Source organism: Chanodichthys erythropterus, chromosome 5 (genome assembly GCF_024489055.1).
Source record: "Chanodichthys erythropterus isolate Z2021 chromosome 5, ASM2448905v1, whole genome shotgun sequence".
Classification (NCBI taxonomy): domain Eukaryota; kingdom Metazoa; phylum Chordata; class Actinopteri; order Cypriniformes; family Xenocyprididae; genus Chanodichthys; species Chanodichthys erythropterus.
In genome coordinates this window covers 29784978-29799975 of record NC_090225.1, presented here as the reverse complement: position 1 = coordinate 29799975, position 14998 = coordinate 29784978, and the positions used below count along the sequence as shown (strand labels likewise).

The 14998-nt window shown below is 37.3% G+C and overlaps 1 protein-coding gene across 25 annotated transcripts in view; it reads right to left on the bottom strand.

Moving 5' to 3' along the window:
- dst (dystonin) overlaps positions 1–14998 on the bottom strand; it is a 199994-nt gene that overhangs the window by 136388 nt on the left and 48608 nt on the right. For all 25 annotated transcript variants that reach the window (XM_067386836.1, XM_067386855.1, XM_067386833.1 and 22 more), the window contains 2 exons: positions 10810–10871; positions 3069–3158 (listed from right to left, as the gene is read on the bottom strand). In XM_067386836.1, coding sequence (XP_067242937.1) covers positions 3069–3158; positions 10810–10871 — 152 coding nt within the window. The remainder of the gene's footprint in view (positions 1–3068; positions 3159–10809; positions 10872–14998) is intronic.

Here is a 14998-nt window from a genome sequence, read left to right as displayed (position 1 = left end):
GGACACATAAGAGATGGACAGAAGAAGAAAATGAGAAGGACAGAAGACAAGGAGGAAAAGAAACAGGGTGTCATCAAAAGAAAGGGGGCACTTCTCTACAGTGATGAGAAGGTCTGTCAGCAGCCAAACTAAAGACTCACATCACAAAAGGACCGGACTTGACAGTAAAAGCTTCTGGAGGAATTCTCAGTCAAATTAAACTCAATCCCTCAGTTTGAACAGAGTTTCTGGTTTCTAATGATAAAATTATCTTCTAAATGAATAAATGCAGGTGTAATGTCAAGAATAAAAACTAATCAAATATAAACATATAACTAAATATAGCTGCAAGCAGCAATTACTGGGCTGCGCCAAACCCACCAATCGCATGAAGTTTGATTGGTTGTAGTATTACAGTGATTCTTTTTCACTGTTGAAAATATACCATTGAATTCTGTAGGACCAAAGAAATACAAATAGTTGAGACTTTCAAATTCCAAAAAGCTAAAAGAATAATTGTAAATTTTCTCATATTTTTTTGACCACTAGATGGCACCAACCCAAAACTTGACATGTGGCTTCAGGGAATGGTGCTAAAGACACATACCAAGTTTCATAATGATATGTTAATGTGTATGTTAAATACAGCATTTTAATTCAAAATTCAAAATGTTCAGCAAGCCACACCGAATCTAAAGTAATCTAAATATTATGATTTTTGGTCAAAATGTACAGAAGTTAAACAAAAATAGCCATTTTCATATCTCTTGACTAGTAGGCTGTTCCAAAACCTTTTATGTACCCTCCAGTCATGCTCGTGATGACAGGTACAAAGTTTCGTCTCAAAAAGCCAAAGTGCTGCAGAGATACAGCCTCACATCCACTGTAAGTGCTTGTTGTCAAATTCGTAAAACAAATTCTCAGGAACGATTTTGAATTCTGAAAAAAACATGATTTTTTTTTTTTTTTGGCTCAGCCTCACAATCATCTGAACAAAATTAGGTTAAGATTGGACAAAATTTATAGAAGAAGAAGAAAAAAATGTTGGACATTTTTAGGGGAAGCGGTAAATGCTTTGTTTCAGAGGAAAAGTTAACTTTTAAAAAATATCAATCCAAGGCATTTAGGAGTATTTAGGAAAAATATAAAAAGCCTTTATTTAATCATGGCTTAGGCATTTGAAAACAGGTGACATGTAACCGCACACCAACATGTTGCGGCTAATGAGCCTTCATCAGGGTGTGAACAACAAACACCATCAGAGTTCACGATCAGCAATTAATTAGTCGTGACAAACACCTGATTACGTGGTATAGGATATGCACACGAGACAAAGTTTAGATGATATTAAAGCTGTCGTAGAACGTGTTTTCAAAAGATGTAATTTAAGTCTAAGGTGTCCCCTGAATGTGTCTGTGAAGTTTCAGCTCAAAATACCCCATAGACTTTTTTTATTCATTTTTTTAACTGCCTATTTTGGGGCATCATTATATATGCACCTTAAATCTCGCGCTCTCCGCCCCCTGAGCTCTCGACTATAATACAGTGCATAAACAAAGTTCACACAGCTAATATAACCCTCAAAATGGATCTTTACAAAGTGTTCGTCATGCAGCATGTCTAAGTACAGTATTTATTAGGATGTTTACATTTGATTCTGAATGAGTTTGATAGTGCTCTGTGGCTAACGGGCTAATGCTACACTGTTGGAGAGATTTACAAAGAATTAAGTTGTGTTTATGAATTATACAGACTGCAGACTGTGTTTAATAATGAAAATAGCGACGGCTCTGTGAATACAGTAATAAACGATGGTAACTTTAACCACATTTAACAGTACATTAGCAACATGCTAACGAAACATTTAGAAAGACAATTTACGAATATCACTAAAAATATCATGTAATCATGGATCATGTCAGTTATTATTGCTCCATCTGCCATTTTTCGCTGTTGTTCTTACTTGCTTACCTAGTCTGATGATTCAGCTGTGCACAGATCCAGACGTTTTGCCCTTGTCTAATGCTTGAATGTGGGCTGGCATATGCAAATATTGGGGTCATACATATTAATGATCCTGACTGTTACGTAACAGTCGGTGTTATGTTGAGATTCGCCTGTTCTTCGGAGGTCTTTTAAACAAATGAGATTTATATAAGAAGGAGGAAACAATGGAGTTTGAGACTCACTGTATGTCATTTCCATGTACTGAACTCTTGTTATTCAACTATGCCAAGGTAAATTCATTTTTTAATTCTAGGGCACCTTTAAGAGAACATATCTCACCAAATATATAATTTGTACAAGCATAATATATACAAGCATATGTTTCCGTAATAAAAAGTATTTTTAAAAGTAGGCTAAGGTGTACTTTCTCATAAGTATAAGGTCATAATATATATATTTTGACTTACAATTTAAATGTGTATCTCAATGTTTATTGTATCAATTTGAAGGGCACACTAGCACATAAATGTTAGCTTCAAAACTAACAGGCAAAACAATGATTTCATATATTACACGCAATACTGTCAAATACTGACACCACAATCTCAGCGGCTTCTAAAATGTGGCCTGCATACTATAATCTGGTAGTATGTGTTTGTTTACACAACTCTACAGCACATCTGATGCTGAATGAGAATTCCTCCAAAGCTGAAACTGAATGTATTGTAACACAATACACTATCTTTCTTAGTGTAAAACTGCTATAGTGTGAATATGAAGGGTTTGTTGTACACTAGTGTGTAAATAAGCAAAAGCATTTTCACATATTACACTATTAGCACAAATGTTTTAGCTGGTGTAAAGCATGAGTGTGCAGGAACTGGTTACGTCACTTTTAGCATAGCTCATCAGTGTGTGAGTGCACATTTAATCAGCCTGCTGGATTAGTAACACACACACACACACACACAGATGTGGACTGGTGTGAATGGTGAATCTAAGATGCCCCCTTCAAAAACAGCAAGTGACTGCACACGTGTTCAAGTGTTCCGCTTCAAGACTGCTTTTCAAGTGTGTTTCAGATTCAAACAGTGGACAGACAATAAGTGATAACTGAACAGTTGAAACAGAGCAATACTCACCAGTGTCTCGCCGGACAACACCTCCAAAAGGGAGATCAGGTTATGTCCATCACGCAAATCCTCATACAGGTCGTTCACGTGCTTTCGTACCTGCCACAAAGTGAGAAGAGAATGTATGAAAAAATCCATCAGTCTATCAGAAGTGTAAAAATTCATGAATTTTCTCAATGCATCAGTTATAAATCCTGCCAATGCATGGATTTTTGAATCATCAATAATTTGTTTTGGTCAATAATTGAATTCAGTGTTTTATTTAATACAAATTTATATGAACCTTAAGAATTTAATCAAGCTTTTAAAATGAAAATGAACAATGACCATCTATCTATCTATCTATCTATCTATCTATCTATCTATCTATCTATCTATCTATCTATCTATCTATCTATCTATCTATCTATCTATCTATCTATCTATCTATCTATCTATCTATCTATCTACCTAATCACATCATAATGCAGGAGAATTTATCACCATTATGTCATGAATCCATTTCCTTTAAAGTTTTGCAGTGGATTCTTTCATGGGAAATCATCTCCAGCAATGAATGATATTTGAAATAGTAAAGAAGTAAGACACTCCCACCACTGTAGTTATTATCCTTCAAAAGACAAAGGACCCATTTTATGACTGCGAGACACTGGTGCACCTTGAAAAAGGCCTGTTTAAACACAGCATTTCTGACAAAGGCCAAACCAGTTCATCTGCACTTACTGTAAAAAGATTGATTAATATTACTGAGTAACTGGTTGTCCAAGTTCAGCATCACAGTGTCTCAACAATTAGTCACTGCTTGTTGCAAACAATTACTCAGGACTGATGTTTGACCATTGTAAGAGGATGTTTTTTTGAGGTATCATTTCCCAATGAATCATCCCTTATGCTGTGTTGAAAGCCTTTTTATTCCTCACATACACATACAGGATTGTAGCAGGATTGTAGTGTTCCCTATAGTAAACACAAATGCTCCCGTGAGGTACTGGCTAACGACAAACATCTTATCTGAAGGCCTTTCGCTACTGCAGCTCCAGCAGCATGACCGTTGCCTGACCATGGTCCTGAATACCACGCCGCTGAAGTCACCTCTCTGCCTCACTGACCTGCTTTCACATCAGGTCCTCTCGTTCCCCAGAAACCACAGCTACATGATTAAAATAGATGTTTAACTCGGGATCTGGGTCAGTCCGTTACACTTTACCATGAGCTGCAAGTCAGCACCTTGCATAACAAATAGTAGTAGCAGAGGTGACTCCAATACTGTAAAATATACATTGTAAAAGTATTAAAAAATATTATTTATAGTTAATTGTATAGACTCAATCAGTGCTGTTTTGCCATTTTATGCATTACAACAAATGAGTATTTTTCAATTAAATTAACCTACTCATTTGCGACTGTTTTTGTGACTTTTTTTATACAAAAATATATAAATACTTAATAAATAAATTTGACCTGGAGTGTTAAAAATTATAATCTTATAATAATACACCATCTTTCTTCTTTTTATTTAGTTATAATGAACTATTAAAATAGATTTTCTTTTTTTAAGAAAACCATTTTAAACCATTTCAGAGCAACAAAATGTATAATAATACTGATAAGTGTGCTGAAAAATATTGATATTATTTCTTGTTATACTGTCCAACTGTCACGGATGTGTGGCTGTAGTAAAGCGCACAATGATAGAGTCCAAATAAAATAATAATCTTTAATAAATCCAATCAGGAACATGCAGGAGAATATAAATAATCTAAATAATAAGTATTGAACACAACCACGTTAACATACACATACACATACACAAGACTGACCCATGAACGGAGGAAACTAATAGCTTAAAAATACACAGTGAGATTGTGAGATTGAATCAGAAACCATAGAAATAAATGAAGAAATTACAATTCAGACAAACAGAAACAGGGAAAGCCTAAATAAAACACAAATGAACTAACAGAACTAAACATAACCTTTACACAACATCCCCCTCCCGGAAGGCGCGTCGAGCCGTAACTATTAAGAGTCCAACAGTCCAGGGAGGATGTGGAGCTGGAGAGGAATGTGACCAGAGGGGGACTAGTTAATGGAAAAACCATGGCAGAGATGGAGAAAGGAGCCAGGGAGGAGCTGATGGAGGGAGGATCTAAATAACAACCCAGTGTATAGCCAGGATGAAGGCCCATGGTGGAACCAATGGTGGGAGGAGCCAGAGTGGAGTCAGCTGTCCAACCACCAGCAGTGGAGCCAGATTTGGAGACCTAGGTGGAACCGAGGACACATAGAAACCGGACAACACCTTAGGTGATGATGAGCCACTAATGTGGAACCAGGGTGCCAGAGGACTGAGGTGGAGCAGGTGGGAGTGAGGACCAAGGTGGAGCCTGAGGAAAGGCAGAGCCGACAGAGCTGAAGGGGTAGAGGGATGAGGCACAGCTGAAGGCCCGGACGTCCGTGACGCAGACAGAGCGAAGACTGACCAAGGCAGAGACGGAGGGATAGGGGAGCCCGGTGGAGCCATCAGGGCCACAGTCCCAGGTGGAGTTGATGGAGGGAGGATACAACTAACAATGCAGAATACAGCCAGGATAAAGGCCCATGGTGGAACTAATAACGGGAAGAGCCAGAATGGAATCAGCTGTCCAACCACCAGAGGAGGAGCCAGGAGATTTGGAGACCTAGATGGAACCGTGGAGACACAGACACCAGACAACACCATAGGTTCTGGAGGCCAAGGCGGAGCCGTGATGATAAGCTGCCGAGGTGGAACTTGAGTGCCAGAGGCGTAGCAGGTGGGACTGAGGACCAAGGCGGAGCTGGAGAGAAGGCAGAGCCTGATGGAGCTGAAGGGGTGGAGGGACAAAGAGCAGCTGAAGGTGATGTCCATGGTACAGGCAGAGCGATGACTGACCAAGGCAGAGCCACAGGGAGGAGGGAGCCCAGTGGAGCCGTAACGACGACGGTCCCAGGTAGAGCCGAGGAAGGGAGGAGCCCAGGTGGAGCTGACTGGTTGATGGGCCAAGGTGGAGTGACAGGCTCAGAGGCTGGAGAGCCATGGGATCTCATTACAAAGGCAGAGCTGGAGACCATAAGACCCAAGGCAGATCCACACAGCAGAGTGGAGTCAACAAAGGGGGAGCCGAGGGACTGAAGAAAACCAGCAGAGGCGAGGCCGAAGGACTGGCTGTCTTTAGTAGAGGAGGTGGGAGAGGGAGGCTGGGTGGGACCATTGGAGACATAGGAGACTTGGGGCTGGGCAGGACCAGCAGGGAAGGGAGACTAAGGCAAATATCCTCTTCTTTTTCCTCATATAATAATGTAAAGGCCAGACACAGCTCACCCTCATTGGTGGGAGTATGAGAGGGGCTCCACTCCATCCACTTACTCCATGAGGACACCTACTGGCATTGACTCGGGCTCCAGGATGAAGATGGCCATAGGCTTTTGCTTGGACTCAGGATCTGTGGCGGTCGCGGGCTCAGGGTCTGTGAAGGGCTCAGGCAGTATGCCTGTGCTGTGTGGATGGATGGCTGGGCTCTTGGTCTGGAGTGGGGCTGGCAGGGTCTTCTTCCACTGAGCAAATGATGAAGGGCAATCCACAATTCACCAGCACCCACTCCAAAGAGGTGGCAAAGTTTCAATGAGGACCGTCCATGGACAGGGGTGCCTTGGACTGCACACTGGGGCACATGAACTAAAAAAATTCCCTTGTGTGGTCTTCAAGGTTTTGCTCCTGCTCCCAACAAAGAAAACGGACTGCAGATAAGTTCATAGTGGGCAAAAGAAAAAGAAGAAACATCACAAAAATGTTCTCTAGGTTCAGTCTTCTGTCACAGATGTGTGGCTGTAGTAAAGCGCACGGCGATAGAGAGTCAAAACAAACCAGTCTTTAATAAATCCAACCAAGAACACACGGGGAATAAGTATTGAACACAACCATGTTAACCATAGACATAAACAAGACTGAACCATGAATGGAGACACAGGAAGAGCTAATGAATTAGAACAGAAACAGGTATGTGATTAATCAGAAACCATAGAAACAAACAAGGAATTCGAAACAGAAAAAAGGAAAGCTAAACTAAGGATACGTTTACACGACAACAATATACTTAAAACGGATACGTTTTTCCTTTGAGTTTTTCCATGTACAGATGACAGCCATTGTCAAAACGATCCCCATTCACACGAATCTGTGAAAAGGACTAAAAACACTGTATTCAGCTGCCAGGCCATTAGATGGTGATGAAAGACTGAACATGTTATACACATGTGCATGACGTCATCGTTTTCACAGATTTGTGTTTTTGTTGTTTACACGGAAACCATTTTCAAAATCTTGCACTTTGAAACCTGTTTTCAAAAGATTGTGTTTTCAGGCCACCAAAATGCCGTTGTCGTGTACATGAACGGCCAAAGCGCATTAAAAGTTTTACATGGTCGTGTAAACGGCCCCTAAAACACAAATGAATTAAAAGAACAAAACATAAACCCTACACCAACGCTAGTGCTAATGCTAATTAAGTTCACTAAACCCTGAACAGTGATTGTGGTATTGACCATACTACTACAATCTAGAGCAGTGGTCGCCAACCCATCGATCGCAATCGACTGGTCGATGCTGTTCCAGTAGCTCGTAAAAATAACAAAAATATGTGTAGAAAAATACATTACATTTCTCCAGTCTTTGTACTGTATTTTTGTATTTATTTTTATGTTATTTTCGGGAGCTACTGGGAAATAGCCCACAACATGTCTGAGTCTGTAAACGGCCATTAACAAAAGGCCAGAGATGCTGAAGACGGACGCAAAGAGGAGAAAATTCTGTAGAAGGCAGTGCAGCTCACTGTTCACAATGCTCGAAATATAGGAAGAAAATATAAATATTGAACTGGGGATGAGCCTGAGGGCTTATATGAATGCATCTCTAAAAGGAGCTCAGTCTTCAGAAAGATTTCGATGGCAATGGCATTTTATTTTCCTCTTACCTAGGAATAAAGTAGTTAATTATTAGCGCATTTCAGCTTTGTTTACAGCGGTAACCAAGAAACACTGTATCACTGCTGCTCCATAAGCACCACCTGCTGTTTTTGTTTCATGCTTTTTTGTGTGTGTAGCATTTAAAGTCAGACCGTTCTGTTTTTGCTTTAAATCTTGAAATTAAATCTAATTCAAAAAAAAAAAAACTGCTCATGCAACATGCATAGCATCTTTGTTTGGATTGTGATTAAAAAGCAGTGGTTCCCTCTAATTTGAAATGGCTATGTATTTTTGTTTATTATAATAATATTAAAGGTGCCCTAGATTGTTTTTTTACAAGATGTAATATAAGTCTAAGGTGTCCCCTGAATGTGTCTGTGAAGTTTCAGCTCAAAATACCCCATAGATTTTTTTAAATACATTTTTTTAACTGCCTATTTTGGGGCATCATTAACTATGCACTGATTTTTTCAGCACGGCCCCTTTAAGAGATGCGCTCCCTCCGCCCCCTGAGCTCTCGACTATAATACAGTGCATTTACAAAGTTCACACAGCTAATATAACCCTCAAATGGATCTTTACAAGATGTCCGTCATGCATACTGTATGCATGCTTCGAATTATGTGAGTAAAGTATTTATTTAGATGGTTACGTTTGATTCTGTGTGAGTTTGAGGATATGCTCTGTGGCTAAAGCTAACATTACACACTGTTGGAGAGATTTATAAAGAATGAAGTTGTGTTTATGAATTATACGGACTGCAAGTGTTTAATAATGAAAATAGCAACGACTCTCGTCTCCGTGAATACAGTAATAAACAATGGTAACTTTAACCACATTTAACAGTACATTAGCAACATGCTAACGAAACATTTAGAAAGACAGTTTACAAATATCACTAAAAATATCATGATATCATGGATCATGTCAGTTATTGTTGCTCCATCTGCCATTTTTCACTGTTGTTCTTGCTTGCTTACCTAGTCTGTGCACAGATCAAGACGTTAATACTGCCTTTCCTTGTTTAATGCGTTGAATGGGCTGGCATTATGCAAATATTGGGGTCATACATATTAATGATCCCAACTGTTACGTAACAGTCGGTGTTATGTTGAGATCCGAGTGTTTTCCAGAAGTCTTTTAAACAAATGAGGTTAACAAAAGAAGGAGGAAACAATGGAGTTTGAGACTCACTGTATGTCTTCTCCATGTACTGAACTCTTGTTATTCAACTATGCCAAGATAAATTCAAATTCTGATTCTAGGGCCCCTTTAATAATATTAATCCTGTGAAAGAGATTTTTAATCTCAGCGAGTCTTTCCTGGTTAAATAAAGGTTAATAATAAATAAATAATAAATATCTGCAACCAGTATCAGAATCAGCCAATTTGCTTGTAAAAAAAAAATAAAGAAAGAAATAAATAAGAATCTAAATCGGCCACGAAAATTTTTTTAAATACCTATCTGGGCTGTCTTTTTATATCAAGTAGATCTTGTCCTTCAAAAAGGCCAAGGTCAGGGATCTTGGGCTTAAAAAGTTTGGTGACCACTGATCTAGAGCAATGTTATTTTAGTATCTTTGAGATACTATTATAGTTTTTATTAAAATTTTGAATTAGATTTTGTTTATATTTTCTGTTTTCATTTTCAGTTACAGTTTCAATAATTTTGTTTTGTTTGTCAAAAAAAATGTCTATAGATTTTATTAAATTTATTTCAGTTTTAGTTTTATTTAATTTATTTTAGTACATCAAGTTAAACTAAATTAAAATTGGAAATGCTGCCATGGCAAAGGGCTGAAATATTTATTATTATTTTTTATTATTATTACAGTTAACATTTATTTTCATTTCAAGTAACGGAAATGTTTTTTTTATGGTTTTAGTTTCAGTTATAATAATAACCTTGAAACAGAGATCTATTAAACATTTAATGGAGAATAGTTGATATATATGAACACTTTCCTCAAGTCATTTAGAACATTCCACAGAGTGAACTATAACAATTATCCATATCAAATTATCCATCACGTTGTTACTTGTTTGTTTTTTTTGTTTTTTGTTTTTTTCTTTATTGTGGAATATCCTGCTACCTTATTGACTGTAATAATAATGACATTAATAAAAATAAAAGCTATCTAAAGTCATTTATCTGATTGGAGATGTGTCTTCAACAGAAAATCAAGCTGAAGTGATTATACCGGACACGCTGTTACTTGCCGCTTGGATAAGTTTGTTGCCTAGGAGTACCTGAAATGAAGTCTAAATGAACACAAAACATTTGCACAGACTTGAAAAGGTAGTTGGACCTCATATGGAAAATACAGACAATAAAACTAGTTTGACTGATTAATTTTATACCTGTTATCCACAATAAAATGATCTGTTCTGTAAACACCTTTTTTTTATCCAAGAAACAGTATATTCTGCATATCATGGGATGTTCAGGCATGCCGACATGTGCTTCACGGTTAATAAACTGATCATAAGATCTAACATTTATTATGGGACCTGTTTTAAATGCCCTGAAGACGTTGGCACACCTAAAGCGTGTAAGGAGCTGCCAAGTCCCTCCCAAACAGAACTAACACATGTTAACACCTTCCTTTTCAGAGTTCATTGTTTGTACATGTATATTTGTTTTTTTGTTGCTGTAATTCAAATTACAGCATATTGGGAATGTTCTCTTTCTACAACCAACCTTGACCTCAGAAATGTGCACTGATACAAGACCCCAATGCCATGAAAACAAGAAAAACAGACCTACCTTTAAGAGGTGCTGATTGATCCATTTTGTAAAAGTCTTTTTCTGGACTCTGTCTCTTTCATCTGAAAAACAAGAAGGATTGATGTTAGGACTGCTTTCAGAATAAATTTTAGTATTGACACCATATCCAGTAATACTGGCTCAACCAATGGCAGGAATATTTTTTATTGTATTACAGTAAAGATGTTCTTGATTATTATTTCCCTTTTTTAACTTTAGTTAGTGTGTAATGTTGCAACAAATGGCTGGTAGGGACTACAACAAGCTTCTTCCTGGATTAGTGACATCACAAACCCTAAAATTTACATAAACCCCGCCCCCGAGAACACACAACAAAGGGGGCGGGGCCATGTTGTGCTGCTTTAGAGAAGAGGAAGAGTTGTTGTAGTAGAGTGTTGTTGACATGCCATAGTTTAACGCCGGACTGCTTCACAAACGAGGATCAATTCAACACTGGATTTGCACAAAAGATGAACATGACGGCACATGCTAGTGATGAGTTGAATCAACTCCACAGCAACTACATCAATTTATCCACTAACCATTCAGAAACGTCTAAAAGTTGTAACTTCTTCCTGAGACTCTCCATCAGTGTTACTGACAATCCTCATTTTGGCTGCGTGAGATTCTCCAGCTTTGTTGTTGATGAGCAACCGAAGCGTGAGCTGTTAAAGCAATTAGATCCTTGCCTTTACTTTAATCTCTCTACTGGACCCAACAATGACAGTATACATTAGAGCTTCACGATTAATTGTAAAACAATTGCAATCTTGATTCAAAACACACACATGATCTTATTCATGACAGCGACTCGGCTCTGTCTATTAAATTGACAAGTCCGATCACAGCGAACATTCAGATCTGTGTTCTGATCCAGAGAGAGCAGTTGTTATCTAAAGATATGAAACAGCTTCACAAACAGTCTTTTCAAACACACAGTATCATTATTTCTGTAATGGGATAAAAGTTTATAATTCAGATATAAACACTGATGTGAATCACTTTTTGAATGTAACTTCAAATAACGACTGTATCGATTACATTATTAAACCAGTAGGTGACGACAAGTGATTGTTGAAAAATGTTTCTGAAATTTGTGATTGAATCATTCATTCAAGAGATTCGTTCAAAAAACCCTGATTCATCCAGTTATGAAACAAGTGAAGTCTTGATGAGTGAGTCATTGAATCATTCATTTTTTTCAGCTAAATTAATATTTTAATTTTGGTTTCAGTTCAAAACTGATTTCAGTGCATCACTACATGAATTTATTTTAATTCAAGAAGAAAACTATAGTTGAACAAGAATTGGGAATGAAATGACCAGTCTGTATTCCTCTGAAAATACATCAAAAATGTCTTGCATGTAAACACTACTACATTAAAACAAGATGTACCCACTCTGCCTAGCTTTACAAAAGCTACAACCTGGAAATAAATACTAATGATAGTTGGCATGTGAGGTTTCTGTCATGTTGTAATGTCATGTTTCTAATCTAGAATTCTGGACAGGATGTGAAAGCTAATTACAGAAAAAGACTGAATCCCAGGCAACTCTTGCTTCCATTACACAGCGCTCCCAACCACAGTATTTTGTTCCCTGTGTCCATGACAACAGACAGGCCTGCATCACAGACAGCTCAACTGTGAGAGGACTCTGTCTTTTAATAAAACAGCAGTATAATAAAATATAAATAGAATTTCAAACCCCACCAGTGAACAGTCATCTTCATATAAAAAGGAAAGCAAAGCAAACTTGTTCTTAACATCATGCAGATGCTCTAAATCATCATAATCATGACATCATCATCATCACTTGACCATTTGTTCAGTGTTGCAGCACATTAATATTTCAAAAGGGCCTGTTCTCTAACTGAGACCCTGCAGTGCAGAAAACGGGACTATTTCACCATCTGTCAATTAAAACAGTGGGATGAGCTACAACTAATCCTAAAACTACATGTTTACACTCTCTGAGGAGAATCTGTGTGCTGTTTGCCTGTGAAAACTTGTGTTGCTATGCATTTACTATTTACTGTGGTTGCTAATAGTCAGATGTCTCCATGATATTCCGCTCTATAGATATGGTTCTCTCCTTCAAACGTAACTTTATGGGATTATCTGAATTCTATCATTCATCAGGAGAAATCTGATGCTGATGATTGTGCAAAAAACACTTGAAAAGGGTGTGCGATGTGACACATGTCATGTTTTTTTACAGCTATGTTATCTGGGATTTGGTGCCCCTTGCTAGTGAGATTTAAAAGGATACTTTATTCATCGTCAGGTAAAAATACGATTCTGAAAGTAACAGAAAGCATAACAAGCCACATACTTTGGGGTGTTTTGATGAAGCGACACAATAACAGCAATAAGATCATATTTGATGTGTAAATGTGTAACATTAAAATGCAGTGATATTTTAGTGATATTTATACGGCAGGAACACATCAAGCCGACGGTCGGCTGACAGGCAGGTTTTGTTCATCGGCCGACTAAGTTTTCTCAGTGTGTTCTGCACCGTCGGCTGAAGTTGGTCCTCGTCAGCTTTTTTTCGGCTGATTCGACATGTTGAATCGGCATCGGAGCTCGTGGTCCGTCGGGCCATCTGATCATTCTGATTGGCTGTTCAGCTACTGCCACCTGCTGGTTCGGAAAGGCATTTCATCTTACGCAGGCGCAGAACTGACGTGCTACTTGGCCGTCGGGTGTCGAGCTTCGGTTTGGTGTGTCAGGCCAACTTTGGACACAGATGCTGCCGACGTGAGCCAACCCCACAGTCTGCTTTCGTCACCACTAGTTCATCGATGTCGGCTTGGTGTGTTCCTGCCTATACTATTCTAATATTTACTAATATTTTTAAATAGATTTTATTTTACATTTACAGTTTCCATTTTAATTTTAGTCCATTTTAGTAATTTTGTTGTCATTTTATTCGCTTTTGTTTTTAGATGCTTTAATTTATTTATATTTGTTTTAAGTTTAAGTTTTTCACCTACTATTTATATTGTATTTTATTTAAGGTATGTCAATTAATGAAATAAATTTGTGTTAACACTTTACAATAAGGTTAATTTGATAACATTAGTTGATGTATTAACTAACATGAACTAACAATGAGTAATACATTTGTTACTGTATGGGTTAATCTTTGTTAATGTTTGTTCATTATAGTTTAAAGTGCAATAACTTATGTTAACAAAAACAATCGTGATTTTAATAATGTATTAGTAAATGCTGAAATTAACATTATTAAAGATTAATAAATGCTGTAGAAATGCAGTTTATTATTACTTGATGTTAACTAATGAACCGTATTGTACAGTGTTACCCAATTTTTAATAGTTTTAGTTAACAATAACAAAACAGCTGTGTCATCTAATAAATAAAAATACTTTTAAATGCTACAAGTGAATTAAGGCATAACAACATCATTGTGTACAGTGTGAAAAATGAACATTCATTTCTGTTTTGAAATTAAACTAAATATTACATTAAACAGTGTCATTAAATTAGAGTTGCATGATTCTGGAAAAATTGACAATAACATTTTTTTTGTTTCAAACAGAGATCATGATTCTCCAACAATTCTGAATAAACAACTAAACAAAATGTTACTAGCTGCAGTCTATTTAAAATTTTGAATCTGAATAAATTATATTTAATAAACGGTTGAATGAATGATTCAATGACTCACTCATAAAGTCTTCACTTGTTTCATTACTGGATGAATCAGCGTTTTTGATTCAATGAAAAATACATACAACTGTCACTTGTCGCCACCTACTGGTGTTAAGATGTAATGATCCAATCATTATTTGCAGCACCATGTTACTTTCAAAAGGTGACTTGCTCTATTTTGATCGCTACCGTAGACATCAGTATTTATATACAAACTATAAACTCTTATTCCCAGTGATCATTTGAATATTTGTAAAACAGAAATAATGACAGTGTGTGGCTGAAAAGACTGTTTGTGAAGCTGTTTCATAGCTATACATGATCAGCGGCAGCACCGTCACAGATCTGAATGTTTCAGTGTGATTTTGTCAAAGGTATAACAGACACAGGCGAATCATTGTCATTTAGGAATACGATTGTGAGGGTGTTTGAATCAAGAGCCATCTTTTAATGATTAAACTTGCAGCTCTACATTAAATGTTTTTTTTTGGAAATCAAAATGTAAAAAT